This window comes from Gymnoscopelus braueri, assembly GCF_963280865.1.
Source record: "Gymnoscopelus braueri genome assembly, chromosome: 15".
Taxonomy (NCBI): domain Eukaryota; kingdom Metazoa; phylum Chordata; class Actinopteri; order Myctophiformes; family Myctophidae; genus Gymnoscopelus; species Gymnoscopelus braueri.
Window position 1 is genome coordinate 33,072,889 of NC_137620.1, and position 18,447 is coordinate 33,091,335.

General features: G+C 42.7%; 1 protein-coding gene across 1 annotated transcript in view; it reads right to left on the minus strand.

Moving 5' to 3' along the window:
* The window catches only part of usp53a (ubiquitin specific peptidase 53a), a 61,760-nt gene that overhangs the window by 11,090 nt on the left and 32,223 nt on the right, over positions 1 to 18,447 (minus strand). Inside the window, exons 10-13 of the mRNA XM_080451876.1 lie at positions 15,581 to 15,752; positions 12,395 to 12,586; positions 8,469 to 8,615; positions 1,937 to 2,762 (exon numbers count right to left, since the gene is read on the minus strand). Coding sequence (XP_080308002.1) covers positions 1,937 to 2,762; positions 8,469 to 8,615; positions 12,395 to 12,586; positions 15,581 to 15,752 — 1,337 coding nt within the window. The remainder of the gene's footprint in view (positions 1 to 1,936; positions 2,763 to 8,468; positions 8,616 to 12,394; positions 12,587 to 15,580; positions 15,753 to 18,447) is intronic.

Genomic DNA, 18,447 nt, shown 5'->3' on the forward strand with positions numbered 1-18,447 from the left:
TGTCGCTGTCGGGTGGACACCTTGTCCAAAATGGTTACTAAACCAGGAAATGGAAAAAAGATCCAATGTACTGTAGCTATTGAGTCACAAGCTCTTATTAATTTGGTTAAATAATCACAAAACCAGACTTAACCATCTCCAGTAACACATTCAAAATCTTTCTCAAAAAAGCAGCAAAAATAGCCGAGTGTGTAGATCAGCTATTCGTTAGTTTTGGGCGACACTTAAAGCTAGGGTAAGTGATATTTTTGGGTCAATTTCTTTTTTGTGTTTAAAAGGTTAAAGTACTATATTCTGATAGTAATCATTGCTAGAGCGTTTGTTCGGTCACAGGGGTCTCTCCAGCTCTTTAGTAAACAGAATATAGTACATTTTCAGGTAGGTGACACATTTTAAGCCAATCAGGAGAGAGCACTGAAAATGCATTTTCTGTTTAATAAAGAGCTGGAGAGACATGGGAGACTCCTTTTACTGAACACACACTCTATAGCAATGAGTACTATCAGAATATAGAGCTATTTAACACTTATTTGAACCAAAGCAAATCACTTACCCTACCTTTAATTTACGGGGGAAAAAAAACATAAAAAGTCGGAATATGGACATACAGGGTTTCTGCCCGACAGCAACGATGTGTTAATCCCAATAAATAACGATGGTGGTTAACGATGATAACGATTGATATATTACAACCATGAAATACATGAATTCATGATTGAGCTACCCGATAACAAGCTGCTCTCAAGGGACAGGTGTAATTTATAAGTGGTTAACCCTTTCAATCCGGGAACGCATACCGTATCATTTTAAGATTTCTTTGGGCTATTCAAAAATAGCAGATCTACAAGTTCATAGCGCGGCTATGAACTTGTAGATCTGCGATTTTAGAAAAATCTTGAAAATGTGTGCAAATCTTATGAATATATATATTGTTTTAAAGCCAACATTTGTAACTCAAATCTTTGCTTCTGGGGGGTCCCTGGAACAAAACATTTTGAGATGGGGGTCCACGGCCAAATACGTAACTAAAAATATTTTCTAAATCCTAACAGTATGTTGCTATATCACTGGTGCTCCAACTTTTCCATGTCAAGGAAACCACCCAAAATGGAATGTATTTGGCCACGGACCCCCATCTCAAAATATGTTGCTCCAGGGACCCCCAGAAGCACAGATCGGAGTTAAAAATGTTCGATTTAAAAATATACATATTCAAAGATTTGCAAACATTTTCCACAATTTAAAACAAATAGCAAATCTACAAGCTCATAGCCGCGCTATGAGCTTGTAGATCTGCAATTTTTTAACAGCCAAAGAAATCTTAAAATGACACAGATGCGTTCCCAGTTCTAATGGAGTAAGCCAAAGTCATTGACAGTCTCTGTCCTGTGTAAAGGATTTGTCATCAGCTTGTTGTCGATCGTTATCTCAAAACAAGGCCTGTGCTGCAGACTGCAGAGTCCAGCACAATAACAGGCTCATCAGCCTTTTGTGCATTTTTATCTGTTGAAATAAATGTTAAATAGCTCTATATTCGGATAGCAACCGTTGCTATAGGGTTTTTTGTTCAGTCACAGGGATCTCTACCCCGTCTCTCCAGCTCTTTGGTAAAAAAGAAAACGCATTTTCAGGTTGGGCTACCAATTTTATCCAAAAATATTGAAAATGTGTGCAATCATAGAATATGTATATTTTTCAAGCGAACATTTGTAACCCAAATCTTTGCTTCTGGGGGTCCCTGGAACAACATATTTTGTCTGCGGCCAAATACTTATCATTTTGGGTGGTCCTTGACATGAAAAAGTTTGAGCACCACTGATATATAGAAACATTTTTTCAGAATCCAGATTTAGAAGACATTTGTAGATGCGTTCCCGGATGGAATGGGTAAAGGGAACCGATACCTGGATAAAAATAATCAAATGATCTATTGTACCTTGTCCTATGTAGTTCAGGTATAGGCCTAAGGTCTTTGGAGGACAGGTTATCCACCACGGGAGAGTCTAGGTTCGCAGAGCCATTGCTGAGTCTATCGCTGCTTTCGTATCCGGACTCGGTCCTCTGGATCTTCCAGTTGTTGTCCGTGTGAACTTTAAGAGTGGCCACGCCCTTCGACCTATCCTTGTCGCCGTAGCCGCCCCGGCTGTCCGAGTCCAGGGAGCTGCGGCTGCCGCCCGTTTCGTGCCTCAGCTCGTCCTCATAAATGGTCATGAGGCTCTTGGGCTGACGCTCCTCTCGCCCCGCCCAGGTCGACGAGTCTCCGTCTCCGTCTCTGTCTCGGTCTCGTTCTCGTTCGCGGGTGGGCGACTCACTGCTGGGCCTTCTCCTGGGACTATGCTGCCTTCGCTCCTGACTCTCCACGCTGCCGGCGCCGCTCATCACGCTGTCCACGTTCAGCGCTTCCCGCATGGGCTTCCACGGGCGACTGGGCCTGCTGTTCCCCCGGCTGGCGGGGCGCTCCCGCGAGTCCTGGCTGCTGTCGGTGTCGTATCCGTTGGAGTGCTGCTGCTGCTGCTGCTGCTGCTGCTGGTCCGGCCTCCGGCTGTGGTGGCCGCCGCTGGGCGCGGCGGGGAGCACCGGGACCCTCGTCGGGTGGGAGCGGTGGGTTTCGTCACGGGAAGACCGACCGCCCATGTGAGGCGTTCGCTCGGTCCGGGTGGGACCCTTGCCCTGGCTGGCGTAAAGTCGAGTGTCCAGGTACTGCTTGAAGCCGTTCTCCGGCGGGGAGGCGGAGCGCGAGTAGGGCCGATCCTGGGCTGGATCTATAAGGGCAAGGAAAAAAGAAAAACATTAAAGCTTTAACCGACAGCACACCATCTCATTAACCCATTAATACCGGAAGCCGCTTCTACAAATGTCTTCTAAATCCCAACAGTTTTATGAAAAACCTATGTTTCTATATCAGTGGTGCTCAAACTTTTTCATGTCAACTTGACATGAAAAAGTGAGAACCACTGATTGCCAAGGACCCCCAAAAGGATATGTATTTGGCCGCCGACCCCCCCCATCTCAAAATATTTTGTTCCAGGGACCCCCAGAAGCAAAGAGTTGAGTTTTTTTTTTTTGCTTTAAAACAATATACGTATATTCAAAGATTTGCACACATTTTCACGATTTTTCAAAAATAGCAGATCTACAAGCTCATAGCGCGGCACTCGGTGCCGCGCTATGAGCTTGTATATCTGCTATTTTTGAATAGCCAAAGTGTAAAATAATGTTTTTTTTTTAGCTCAAATCAAAAATGACACAGATGCGTTCCAGATCTTAATGGGTTAAGCAGAGGTTTCATGCAACTGTCGTTCTGCACGGTAATAAATCAACTAAATGCAAAATTGTGGTTCATTATTATTATGCAAGGGGCTGCAGTGAAACCGCAATGCAGTGAAAAATCGGCCATTTATTATTTAGATTTTTAATTATCTTTTGATCAAAGCATGATATGGAGAAACTGGGAACTTTTAGGGGTCAAAATAAACCAAACCAGGTAACAAGAAATGTCACTTTTTATGCAAAGCAGTGCTGATTCAAACACAGCTTTCTGGCTGGTACCATCTCTCTCCTGCTGTGTATCTTGTTGCCAAGAACACAAAAAAAGCACTTTCAAAGCAACCAACGAAGCAGAGCCTTGCTAAAAACGACAGCAGGTGGTGGGCTGGTGACAACAGGGTCTCTTGACATTTAACACTGGGATCTCTGCATTTGAGAGGAAGGTGTAAATAATGGTCAGTGGGAGGCTGCTTTCCTCTATGCCGTGTGTCCTCTATGCCAGTGGTTCTCAAAGATTTTCATGTCAACGACTCCCAAATTAATACGTATTTAGGCTGTGGACCCCCATTTGAAAAGATTTGGTACCAAGGATCCCCATAAGAGAAGATCTTAGTTGTTATTCACTTCTATGTAATCTTTATTTTAGACTCAGGGTCCATATCCAAAACACACCATAGTACCAAAGTAGACAAACACTAAAAACATCAAATTAGTCCAATCTACAGGCATTCCACGTGAGATTCTCACAGTCTGTAGAGGCTTTTGCACCAATGTCTCCACATCATGGAAGTGAACCAAGTTGAACTCTTCACAGGGTTGATTAGAACCACAATGACACAGTTGTCCGTCTCTTCTAATCGACAGATGAATTTAGAAATTACATTTCTTAGTAGAGCTTGACAGGTAGGCACCCCCCAAGTTAACAAACGGCTGGCTAGCACTATGGCATCTCTCACCAGCAACTGCAAAGCATCATTATATGCCACCTTAAGCTTCTGCACGCTGCTAGTCCTGTAGTTACTCCACAGGTGAGCAGTATACCTCGCCGTACAAAATGCATTAAATAGTGACACCTTGACATCTGAGGAACACTAGTAAAACGTATGTACTGTATTAACATGTTTACCTGTGCGTACAGTTTACAACGTTGTCTATGTTGGTCAAGATTTAGTACAGAATTCTACAACTGTCTATACTGTAGGTGGAGAGAGAAACCTATGATTGTGTACTTCCATGACATTCTTTAGCTAAACCAGTTTAACCAGTTATTATCATTACTGTTAATAGTGATAGCCTAATAATGTAAACCGTATTAATCCTGCAAAGGAAATTCAATTTCAGCTTTACCCAGCTGATGGCTGCTCAGGTGGTCATATTGAGTGCTCAGGGGGAGCAGTTACGGGGTTAAGTGTCTTGCTCCTGGACACATACATGTAGCCGGGGCCGGGAATCAAACCTGGGACCTTCCGTTTCCCAGGCGGCCTCTCTGCCCATTATCTACGGCCCCTATTGTCGAACCACCTCTCCATTATTATATGCTCTGATCTTTGATTTGTTCTCTAGTGTGTCTGACAGAACTTGCTGACAGTGCATGAATTATAATTTCGAAGACGCCACAGTCAGAGTGGGCGATGTGTGCGGGGATGGGTGATGTGCACGGTCACGTCTAAACCACAGCAGCGTGTGATCTACAGCAGGGCAGGGTATGCCTCTCAGGTGTGCAAAGTGAATTATGGGATACAAGCCCAAGGAAGTAACCTCTCGAGATGTGGGCGTCGCTGTACGGAGGGGGATTCTGCTGACGCCACATGGGACTTTAATCCATTAAGACCTGGAACGCATCTGTGTCATTTTTTGATTTGAGCTAAAAAAGCATTATTTTACACTTTGGCTATTCAAAAATAGCAGATCTACAAGCTCATAGCGCGGCACCGAGTGCCGCGCTATGAGCTTGTAGATCTGCTATTTCTGAAAAATCTTGAAAATGTGTGCAAATCTTTTAATATATATTGTTTTTAAAGCGAAAATTTTTAACTCAAATCTTTGCTTCTGGGGGTCCCTGGAACTGAATATTTTCAGATGGGGGTCCACGGCCAAATACATATCATTTTGGGGGTCCTTAACTCATTCAGTGCCACTGGACGTCTAAGAAAAAATTTTCAGAACCCAATATATCATGATTTGAAAATATTCTGCTCCATTCACTCCTTGTTTAACTTCTTACTGAAAAAAAGGCTGTATCTCGGCTCCTAAGCACTTTTTTTTTACAATGAATGCCAAAATTCATTGTGGCACTCGGAGCCAAACTGCCATAAATAAGCCGGGCACTGAATGAGTTAACATGAAAAGGTTTGAGAACCACTGACATAGTAACATAAGTTTAAAAAAAAGAAAAAACAGCTGGGATTTAGAAGACATTTCGTAGAATCTGAACCTGAGGCCGTAATGGGTTAAATCAATTCAAACAGTGCTTTCACGCTTCGGGTCTGTGGCACCGCGCCGTGACGTTAGACTTTCTGATGTCAACTTGAGGTTTATGGGTGGCTGAAAGAGGTCCACAGTGCATTTTGGAAGGAACAGGTCTAAATCGATACAATAGGAGATATCGTCGCTGTCAGGAAATGGAAAAAAGAACAATGTGTTCCAATGTAAAAAAAAAAGCAGATCTAAGCTCACAACACGTGTGAACTTTTAGATCGGCTATTTTTGCTACTTTTGTGCAAAATTCTTGTACGACGATGTAGGATGTAGCATTAATTTACGAAAACAAAAAACACAAAAAAGTTGAATTATGGAGATACAAGGTTTCACCAACAACATAATTTAAAAACACCTCAGGGTCAAATATACCACCAAATGCCACATTCTTACTAGACTGGCAATATATTTCTAAAGGCATTCCTTCTTCCTTGAGTGGCTCAAGTTGTTCTGAAAGTGGGCTCTTCAGCAGAATGCTAGTCTGGGCGCAAGCATTGCCGGGGTAGATTTATGCTACTTGCATTAACCGTAGTGTCACCCCCAGCCTCGTCATCCATCACGGCAGAGATGCTAGCCTCCTTTAGTCTACTGCATTCAATCATAATGGAACGTGGGCCGGTGCTAACAGGGACTATTGGGGTTTACAGTACATGGTCCAGTTCAAAGTGTGTTATCAATAAAAAATAAAAAAAAATTCTACCAATGAGTCCAAGGGCTTTAACAGTTAAAAGGGATATGTCACTTTCAAACATGTTTGGGGTCATTTTAACGTCTACTCAGGCTGTTGTGAGCACCCCAAACAGTTTTCAGTATTAGCACCCCAGACAGTATTTAGACATTTGATATCCATTTTATCAGACACGTCCCCTTCCTATACAAACCCATTGTAACTTCAAACTCCATTTTAACCACGATAGATTCATCGAAAACCTACGTCCTTGGTCCTGGTGACTCATACTGCCTCCTAATACGTGAGGGGCCGTGTTTTGTCATTATTCATTATTATTATATCTAATTATTTTATAAAAAATAAAAATAAACTAAATAATTAATTAAAAAAACACAGCCACCTCACGTATTAGGAGGGCAGTATGAGTCACCAGAACAAAGGACGGGTGTTTTTGATGAATTTATCATGATTAAAATTGAGTTTGAAGTTTGTATAGGAAGGGGGTGTGTCTGATAAAATGAATATCAAAATCTAAATCTAAATACTGAATCAAGCAACTTAAAACTGCTTGGGGGTGCTCACAACAGCCTGAGTAGACGTTAAAATGACCCCAAACATGTTTGAAAGTGAAATATCCCTTTCATCAAACTAATATATTTAATTGATTATAATACAAATAATAAAGAATTATCATTTAATAAAATAATCGATTAATAATGTATCCCTATTTTGGGCATATCAAAAATTCCATAAATGTCTGGGTGCTCTTCGTTTCTAGTTACTAGTTTCTAATAATATTAATGATTTAGGAAGGTTTATTCTGTGGAGATGCTTGATGCAAGTTGCTCTGGAGTGTCCGACAAAAGCCTAAAGTGACCATAACCCTGTCGTGGCGAAACACCAGAAGGATTGATGCTTTAAAAGGACTGGAACTGTTAATAAATGCTATAGAAGTTGAGAATAGGGTTGGAGGAGGGATGGAATGTGTGAAGATGAAGGGAAGGGGGCGATATTTTCAGCATTAAAAAGTAACGAAGTAACCGAGCGCTCTAATTGCAGAACTAACGCGCTAGGTTACTCCGTAACTACAAAAAAAAGTATTCCGATTACACTAACGGCGTTACTTGTAACGCCAACACTGCAGGAGATCCACAAGACGCTCTCTTTCCAGTGCGTTTCATTCAGGGGCCGTCCCCAAAATGCCGATCCCAAACCTCAACCGTAACCTAAACCTCACAGTAACCATGCCTAATCCTTAACCTCAATACCACGCCCCCATCCGAGGCAAAACACCCTGAAAAAAACGGAATCCCGGAGAACCACAGAGGTCAGTGAAGAAAACCAACTACAAACCAATATCATTTCTTTAAAAGACGTCAGCACTTAATCCCCTTCCTGACACTTTGCTCCCAAACCTCTGGTTACATAAGTGCTAGTCTTCACTAGCTAGCCTTTTGCTTCATAATGGCTGATGGCGATTGGCATGCGTATGTTTACGCGTGAGATTGTGTGCATTAAGTGCTGCTTCAAGTGTCAAAAGCTTTCATGTCACCTGATGCCTTATATGTGTGTGTGTGTGTGTGTGTGTGTGTGTGTGTGTGTGTGTGTGTGTGTGTGTGTGTGTGTGTGTGTGTGTGTGTGTGTGTGTGTGTGTGTGTGTTTATCCACAGACTGTCTGTCAGCACTGTTGTATACGCATGTTTTATCCATGTGTTCCCCTGTATTGATCCATATTATGTACTGTATATAGTAGTAACATCTTGCTCTAAAAGCAGAGACACAATTCCTTATTGCCTTACAATATGCCTTATTTACAAACTCACAACGCATCGCAGACACCAGAGCGCGACTAAGTGTAAATCACCCTTAACCTATTTAGACCCGAGGCCGATTCTAAAAACGCCTTCTAAATCCTGACCTAAGTTTTAGATCGATACTCTATATACTGTACATAGCAACAAGAACCCCAAAAGGGGTTCCCGTCCTGAAAGGTATAGTTAGAAATAGGGGTGATTTAGCCCAAAATGGGTTAAATCACAACGGGGCAACCGACCTCTGTAGCGTGACTCCACCCTCTTCTGGCCGTTCCTCTCGGGGTCTCTTCTGGTGGGATGCATCCCTCGGATCTCTCCTGCCCTCTGGGCGACTTCTCTGGAGATCTCCCTAAAGTGGCTCTTAGGGTCACCGGAGCCCATCTTCGCTGCAAAACAAAAGGAGGGCTAAGATATTAGCGGCGGTCACTTAGCAAGCACAACGTCAAACCCTGATGATCATAAGAAGACAGGAGGCCACAAAAACCACATACGCCAGTTTGGAAGTACTCATACACGGGGATATCGGTGTGTGCAAATGGGACAATGTTGAAGCTGTTCTATGGAACTTATGTTTATGAATATTTCGCTGCAGAGCAGTGGTTCTCAACCAGTGGTCCGGGGACCACCAGTGGTCCTTGGCTGGGTACCAGGGGGTCCCCAGGGAAATTAGTTAACATAGAGTCACAATCATTTTAACCCATTGATACCTGGAACGCATCTGTGTCACTTTTAGATTTCTTTAGGCTATTCAAAAATAGCAGATATACAAGCTCATAGCGCGGCACCGAGTGCCGCGCTACGAGCTTGTAGATCTGCTATTTTTGAAAAATCGTGAAAATTATTTTTTTACATTTTTTTCCGAAAAACTGTTAGGATTTAGAAAATGTTTAGAAGCGGCCTCAGGTCTTAATGGGTTAACCACTCTCGCTTTGGCTTTTCAAAAATAGCAGATCTACAAGCTCATAGCGCGGCACCGAGTGCCGCGCTATGAGCTTGTAGCTCTGCTATTTTTTGAAAAATCTTGAAAATGTGTGCATATCTTTGAATATATATACATTTTTAAAGCGAACATTTTTAACTCAAATTTTCAGATGGGGGTCCGTGGCCAAATGGCTATCAATATAGGGGTCCTTGGCATGAAAAAGTTTGAAAACCACTGCTGTAGAGTATGTTAATCCAGTATGACCAGCAGGAGGTCTCCCTACTTTTACTTTGAGAAATGTGCTGTAGACCTTGGAGTCGGGTAGGACACCTACTAGTTGACAAGTTAGTACTGCCTGAAGCACCAGAGGGACGATACAGTGTAAGCACAATATCTCCCCAGCAGGGACTTGTCCATGAGCAGGGATTCAATCTCGGAAGAAATTTGGTCTCTCGTGCGGGAGAACTGGGCTCAAATCCTCAGGACATAAAAGTGTAATGCGTATTGTAGCTTTAAGAGAACAAAAAGGTAATTAATGCAACGTGGTCACCCACAGAACGGGTGCCTTGGTAGTGCGTAGATAAAGACAAATTAGCCACATAAGCCACGTTAGAAGTGCTGATAGAGGGCTGATTCTCTCCAGACAGCAGATTAATGACTATTTAATCACAAGGTAACGCTACGGCATCGAGCAGAGAATAGGATTCCCCTGCGGTGCCTGGTTGGGAAAAATAATCTTCATAAAGCATGATCACTGTGGATCAGTGGTGTAAAGTAGTACATTTACTCAAGTAATGTACTTAAGAAAAATGTTGAGGTATTTTTACTTTACTGGAGTATTTCCAGTTTTCAGTACTTCTACTCCACTACATCTCGGAGGCAAATATTGTACTTTTACTCCACTACAATTATTTGAAAAACTAAGTTACTAGTTACTTTGTAGATTTAGATTATTATTACAAAACATTCATTAACCACTTCAACCCATATATGTTTCGGCTATTTGAAAATAGCTGATCTACAAGCTCACAATGTGTCGCACCGCGACGCATTGTGAGCTTGTAGATCTGCTATTTTCAAAAGATCTTTTATACATTTCAAAAACTTGAAATGGGACATTCTGCACAATGAGTACTTTTACTTTTGGTACTTTCCGTATATTTTGATGCCAATACATTTGTACTTGTACTCAAGTAAATTCTTAATACCAGACTTTTACTTGTAACAGAGTATTTCCACATTGCAGTATACTTTTACTTGAGTAAAACATTGTAATGCTTTCTCCACCACTGCTGTGTATGTCCTGTTCCCATTCTCAACCTTGAGCTAAACTCTTAATAAAGCTCCCCCAACGCCGTTGGCGCTCGCCCCCCAATTCCCCCAAGCTTGTCATCTCCAATGCAACGTGCCGCCCCAAAAGGCAGTACAGTTGCTGAGTGTGTAGATAAGGGAGGGAAGAAACCTAAAGTCAGATCGATGTGCTGATGTATACGGCGCAATTTTTGCTGCGTACGGGGAAAGGCACCAGGGTGGAACCGCGGAGGCCATATCTCTAACTTCTGCCTCACTTCTGTGGCAACGAACGAGGACATTTTCCATGTTAACCCGTAACCATGAGACAAGATCTGTCAAGATTGTTCAAGCTCACAAGTCACATCGTGACGCTTAAGAGCTTAGAAAAAGCTTAGAAAATAAAATAAGTGTTTAAACTGTTTCTTATTTTTCTGGGGGCCCCCTGGAACCCCCTCAAGGACCCCTGGGGGTCCCCGTACCCCACTTTGAGAACCACTGTCCTAGGAAGTCAGTGAAGACTGATGGAATTAACCACATGAACCCTAGAATCCTTTACTCACAATAGGTGAACATTAACCGGAAATAGCCGATCTACAAGCTCACGACACATCGCAACGACGCCCGTTGTGAGCTGGTAGATTGGCTATTTTTGGCAAAGAGATTTGGAGCGGAGGGAAAAAAGAAGGGGACCAAGTACAGGCACATGGGACGCAAATAGTTAAAAGATGACCAGTCTCCCCCTCTGAGATAAATGAACAGCATTTACAGTAAACTGGTGCATTCATTGTCCCATTATTTTCAATTCCCCCTTCAGCTTCACACTTCAGCGTATAGCTGAAATCAATAGAGAACAAAGTGATGTCATGTTGTACTTCTAATCATTCATAAATTGCACATGGAAAAATATTGAGAACTATTCATCGCTCACGCCACACACCCGCGATGCAACTTTTCCTGTCTTTAGCTTGCTTAAAGGGGTGACTTCTTTAAGATGCGTGAAAATATGCGAGGTCCTGGCGAACAACAACAGAGAGGGCGATCACAAGGACATACTGTATGCAGCCTCTACGGTAATGATTACACAAGAATGTGCTGTAACACTAAACAAGTCATGGATTTAAAGTCTGCCAAAGGACTTTTCCTTGACCTTGCACCTGAACACTGTACTGTTCCACTCTCAGATCAACTTTGTTTGTTCTTTCTATGTTTCCTTGTAATCTATGTTTCCGTGTTCTCCCTTTCACTCTAGTTTAGTGTGTTTTATCTTCAAGTCACTATCCTCTCTTCTTTTCCCTCTTTATTCGTATGCATTAATAACAGTCCCTAATCCCGCTCTCTGTAGAGCATTAGTCATTGTGCGTTATTTATCTTCCTGTTTCTCTCTTCTTTTTCTCTCACTATTATTTTTCTCCATCATCTCTCTCTGTATCTTCTTCCCTGAACATATTATTATAAAAATCACTCACTTTGTTCATTTCACTATAGCATAAAAGCTTTTTTTTCTCCCAGAATCTCCTTCTTAGCAGCATGTCCTAAATTGACTCTCAGACAGACACCACCATATTTTTGCCATATGGACTTTACTGCCATTTTTATATCCCTCAAGGTGTTTTATTTATTACCATTATACTACTCGTACTCATGATGTATTACCATCACTTCACTAGTATTTATTTTGCTTGTTTTGCACTTGAATATTGCCCACTCAGCACCTTTTGCATGCCTGTCCTGTTTGTCCCAGATGGAGGTCCCCTCCTTTGTGATCCTTCCCGAGTTTTCTGCATTTTCTTTTCCTGACAAGTTTTTTTTTTCTTGCCTGAGGGTCTACGGACATCGATCTGGCTCCTTTTGAGACTGTAACAGTGATTAAGGGCTGTACAAATAAACTTTACTTGATTTACTCCGTCTCTATTCCAGCGCCTTTCACATCTTTCTCCACTGCACTCTCACCATATCCATTCCTTCCACTCGTCCTGCAGCGCTCCTCTCTCGTACCTGGTCCCCGGCCGCCGTTGGTATGAGCGCTGGCCCTACTGAACGTTGAAGAGGCCTGCTGTTTGAAGGAGCCCTGGCCCAGCAGTGCATTGAGGTTCTCCCTGGTCAGGTCCAATTGTCTGGGACCTGACAGCGGAGAGTCCAAGTCTGACAAAGACAGGAAAACAGAAAGGATGTTAATTCAATGTTAATATATTTCAAATCATTCTATAATCATCACATGGGACAGATTCAAGAAAATAAGAACAAAACACCCGAATAGCTGTCCATAAATGACTTAAACTTTAACTCTATTATCACATCAGGTGTAAAAAAAAAAAGGGGATTGAATTCTTTGTCATACAAGCTCCCATCATTTCAATTTTCAACACAGAGGGAAAAAAACTGAGAAAGAAAGAAACAGGAAAACAGTCAGATGTGTCAATATGAAGAGCAGTATAAAATATACCTGTACACGGTTCAAAAAAAAAAAACGATTTGCGTGATGTTTCGACAAAATCTGTAGGAGTAATATCAAAACATTTGTTTAGCAAAAATCGGCCTCCTGGTGGCGCTATAACAGGACAATGTGAAAAGGGTGGCATGGCTTCCTCGGCCTAGTGGGAATGTGCGTGTAAAGTTTCACGGCAATCGGATGCTGCGTTTATGATTTGAGGAATTTTGTTCAAAACAAGCCACTCCTGCAAACTTTAGATGCCAATCTTAGCCAATCAGGATGGATTATGAAAAATCGGACAGATCCGTCTTGATCACATGACTATGTGTGTTCGACCTCCTGTGTGTGTGCGACCTCCTGGTGGCACTATAAAAGGCTTGTGTGAAAAATGCAGGGCAGAGGTTTTTACTTGGCCTCAAGGGAGTGTGAGTGCAAAGTTTCACACAGATCGGTCCAGTAAGTTAGGTGCAAATTTGAGATTTGAAAAATGTACGGTGGCATTTCTTCCATGGCCTAGTGGCAATGTGCGTGCAAAGTTTCACAGCAATCGCACACTGTGTTTATGATTTGAGGCATTTTGTGGACCACTCCTGCAAACTTTGGAAGCCAATCAGGATGGAATATATATATATATGAAAAAGTTTGGTTTAATGACTATAGAGATGCTGTGTACCGATTTGTGTGATGTTCGGACAAAATCTGTAGGAGTAATATCAAAACGTGTTTTGCAAAGATCGGCCTCCTGGTGGCGCTATAACAGGACAATGTGAGTGCCAGTTCTGCTCTGGCATCCAGAGAGTGTGTGTGCACAGATTCACGTCGATCGGGCCAACGGTGCCGGGGATTAGCTGTCCACAGACGGACAGACGGATGGACGAACAGGGTGCAAAACATAGTCTCGGCCACGCCTTCGGCCTGGCGGAGACAACAAACATGTCATAGTATGCATAAGTGCCAGTGCAGCAGCAGTGGAGTACACTTGCAGTCATATACTGTATACAAAAATAAAAAAATATATCCTGTGTCGTTAGGACAGCCTGGCGACAGGCGGGCTTAAAGCTTGTTCAACAATCTGATGGTAGCCAGGTGGAAACTGTTCAGAAGTCTGGTGGAATGGCTTGGTTCCACCAGATCGGATCGGTATTGTTTGCCTGGCCGTAGCCACAGCAACGGAGTGAATAGATTGTGGCTTGTGTGGTGAGCGTCTTCATCACTACAAATTGTGTTTGACAAAAAAAAAATAATAATCACCTTATATCACTTGAGTCTAGGAAACAGGCATAATCTCAAGATAAATCCCACACAGAAAATCATTCCTCATAGTTTCTGGACAGAGAGTGGACCTTGGCCAGGGCCAGCATGTTGACTTATAGAAGGATGTCTAAAGGGGATTAAAAACTCCCCAATCTAACAAAACCAGAGCTTTCTAATGTACACTGTGGAGATGATCAGCTTGTTGTCCTCTCAACACATTGTCTACACTGCTGGCCAGCGGAGATAACAAAAATAGTCTGTCTGGATATAACTGGCAAGAGTATATATAAGAGTATGAAAAAAACAAAACCTCACCCATTGTACTAAAGACTCTGGTTTCAGAGTCCTGTCTGGGGTGTATTTCAGGACAAACCACTTTAAAGTGACTCAAACACCAGACAAACCACCAACGCTCCACGGCTAAACTCCTCACCACTGTTACATCCTTGCAGGGAGACCAGAAAGCTCTCTGTTCACTGTGCCAATTGTCTACGCTCTCTCCTCTGAATTGACTTTATTGGCTAAATATAGTATCTCCTTATTATGTATGAAATAGAAAGGGGAAGATGAATAATGGATGATGTGTGGTTCCCATGACTTTGGTACATGCGAGGGTGCCGAGGGATTGAGATCTTTGTGTAATTTGTGTAAAGACATTTGTATTATGTGAAAGCCCATGTTCAACAATGCAACAACAAAAAAGGACTGAATTGAGTTTTTTTTTTCCCCTGGCAATTGCCTATCTCACATGAGAAACTTTTTGAAAACAACTTTCAAATTCCAAAATGGACGCCGTGTGAATATGGTCTATAGCAGAGGTCTTCAACAGGGGGTCCGCGACCCCTAGGGGGTCCGCGGAGGTACTGCAGGGGGTCCGCGAAATTGTTGTTTGATTAAACAATATTTTTGTTTGAATTTTTTTTTTTTTTTTTTTCCAAAATGTCAAATTGTCTTTAAACATAACATGAATCCATAGCAAACAGATAAATGGAGGCAGAATGCACAATAACATGGTATGTTTATACATATTTTGTAGAGCATTTTTATTTTGCACACCTACTGGGGCAGGTGCGTAGGAGCAGGCAATATAAAACACAATTTTATACATAAATATACAGTATATGTGGTAGCCCCCCCTACCCTACGAGGTAGGGGGTCCCTGCTCCATCTACCCGTCAGTTTGGGGGTCCCTGGCCTGAAAAGGTTGAAGACCCTTGGTCTATAGAGTTGAAATTGAGAGAAAAAATGTAATCACAAATCAGTACTTACATATTTTTTTTGGACAAAACTAAAATAAAGGAATCAACAGACCCATGGGGGACCCCAATCAACGCAGTATATAGGGTTTAAAACGTTAAGCAACTAATTGACCCGCTGGAATTGAAAAAAAGGTCACTGACAATCAAATGTAGAAACATTTGATCTCCCTCTCTTCAATTAACTGAGCTTACCATCTTCTCCATTAACAGGAGCCTTGTAGTGGGACTGGTTGCTGTTGTTGTAGCCTCGTGAGGCATCGTCTGCCGTGACAGCGCTTCCGTCTGGGTTGGAGTAGAACAGCAGCAGGGGCTGGAAGTGACCTTTTATGCATTTGGTGACCACGTCTTTCCACCTGGTTCCGATCTGAGGCAGAAGACAAAGAATATGAAGTTACATACACAAACGCAAATTCACAGATCCCATTACACACCATAGTTAGGGCATTTTAGCAATATGTGTGGACCATCTGTGAAAAAATTTACTACCAATAGCTTTCTTCACCAATGTGTTCTTATAGGTGTCTAGAATCACCTCTCAATTAATGTAAACCCAAATCCTCGTGGAAAATCCTGGAGAGCCAATCAAAGTCAAGGAGCCCAGAGGGCTTGGGTGAAAAATATGAAAAACAATAAAAGTCTAAAATCAACTTGTGAGGTGTCTAACTAGGGGTTTTGAGGGGTGCTGAATCCATTCCAACCATTATTTTTGAGTAAAAAATTCTCCCTGGCCATATAATATTGGTATATTGGTTATTGTTAAGCTGTAATGTAAAGCACAGTGTATAATCAACGGTAGGGGATTGGAGTGTTGTTGAATTGATTCTATTCTGAAAAATAAAATAAGAAAATATTGCTAAACACTTGATAAGAGTGTACACCTACTGTGCACATGCTCAGTGGGATACACTGTCTGCATGTGGGGACTTAAGGAGCCCCAAGGGCTTCGGTGAAAAAAACGAAAAGTCTCAAATTAACTCTAACTAGGGGTTTTCAGAGGTGCTGAATCTAATCCAACCATTAGTTTTGAGTAAAAAGACAACTCATTTTCCATAACAACATATTTTATTACATATTACAAGAAAAATGTAAAGTAAGAAATGTGCATTATTGATGAAACCTGGTGTCAGTCTTACTCAGCCAACACCTCATCTTCCTCATTCCTTTTCTCATCTGCCTGGTCGATGTTCTTGCATTCTCCATTACACTTGCCACAAGCAGATATACACTTGACCCCCTGCTTTTTACAGCAGCACCTGCGTGTACTACAGTCTCCCGCACAGTTGCAGCTGATGAATTTCAGTAGATAGTCTGGGGCAATGGGGTCTGTGGTAGGGACTGGTGCATAGCCTTCTCCTCCCAGTTTCCACCCGAATTCGAGGACATCCAGTGATGGACTTTGTAGCAGTAGCCAGTCTCTGGTTTGGAGATATGCCCGGAGAGAATGCTGTGCTGCAGCTGCTGTAGTCTGGGGCAGTTTCTCTGGTCTGACATTCCCAGCAGCAGCATGCTTGCTGAACATCTCAAATCTCAAGTCCCCTAAGTCTTTTGGTGGTTTCCCGTGGTACATGAGTTTGAACAGTTCACAGCCGGCTGTGATGATGGCTTCTTTCTGGGCTTGGATGTCAAGAAAAACGTCCATGGCTGCCTCGGCTTGGTCTGTCTTGCAGAGCTTACTTAGTATAGTTGGTTTGCCAAAACCAAAAATTGCAGACACAGTATCACAGCCCGAGAAGCTGTGTAGGAAGAGCAGATACTTCCTGTATTTCTCTGGGAGGGCCTCTTGGATCTTTGCAACATCATAAGATAATTTTTTTGCTGCTGTGATGAAGATGGAGTGGTCTGCTTTATGATGAATGAGCATAACCAGGATGTCCGTATCCTCAGCTCTCACCTCAACAGCGGACTCTCTTGCTTCATCTAGAGCTGCCTGGACGATAGAAGTGTCTGCATCATCGGAGCATTGCTGTACACGGATTCCACTACTACTGAATGTCTCAGCAAGTAGCAGGATGAGCTGGGCCTTGTTACTCTTGTTGTCAAGGAACTTTTCTCTAGGAATGATGTTTTGGATGTCTGGACGAATCTGGATGTCACAACATGCATGCTTTGTACGTCTGACGTGATCATGGTCCTTGGTCGAGTTAACATATCCGTCAAAGACCACAGTGATCCGGAGGTGCTGGCTCCCCATGGCCTTCACAAACCGGAGGTAGTTCTCAGCGATGTCCTTCCAGGTGAGGTTAGCCTCCCACTTGACATTGTGCAGAAGCCAACCACCATCGATCACAAGGCTCGGGCATGGGGGTTGCTCGACAGGTTCCACAAATGCCTTCAGGAACTTTGCTAGGGCAGCCTTGTCTGGCTTTCGCATCTTCTGGTTTCTGTCAAAAAGAGACATCGGTGTTGGCGTCAACTCAAATAGCAGAGCTTCTTTGGTCTTGACTTGGTCTTGACTTAGTATAGTTGGTTTTGGCAAACCAACTATACTAAGTAAACTCTGCAAGACAGACCAAGCCGAGGCAGCCATGAACTGTTCAAACTCATGTACCACGGGAAACCACCAAAAGACTCGGGGGACTTGAGATTTGAGATGTTCAGCAAGCATGCTGCTGCTGGGAATGTCAGACCAGAGAAACTGCCCCAGACTACAGCAGCTGCAGCACAGCATTCTCTCCGGGCATATCTCCAAACCAGAGACTGGCTACTGCTACAAAGTCCATCACTGGATGTCCTCGAATTCGGGTGGAAACTGGGAGGAGAAGGCTATGCACCAGTCCCTACCACAGACCCCATTGCCCCAGACTATCTACTGAAATTCATCAGCTGCAACTGTGCGGGAGACTGTAGTACACGCAGGTGCTGCTGTAAAAAGCAGGGGGTCAAGTGTATATCTGCTTGTGGCAAGTGTAATGGAGAATGCAAGAAAATCGACCAGGCAGATGAGAAAAGGAGTGAGGAAGATGAGGTGTTGGCTGAGTAAGACTGACACCAGGTTTCATCAATAATGCACATTTCTTACTTTACATTTTTCTTGTAATATGTAATAAAATATGTTGTTA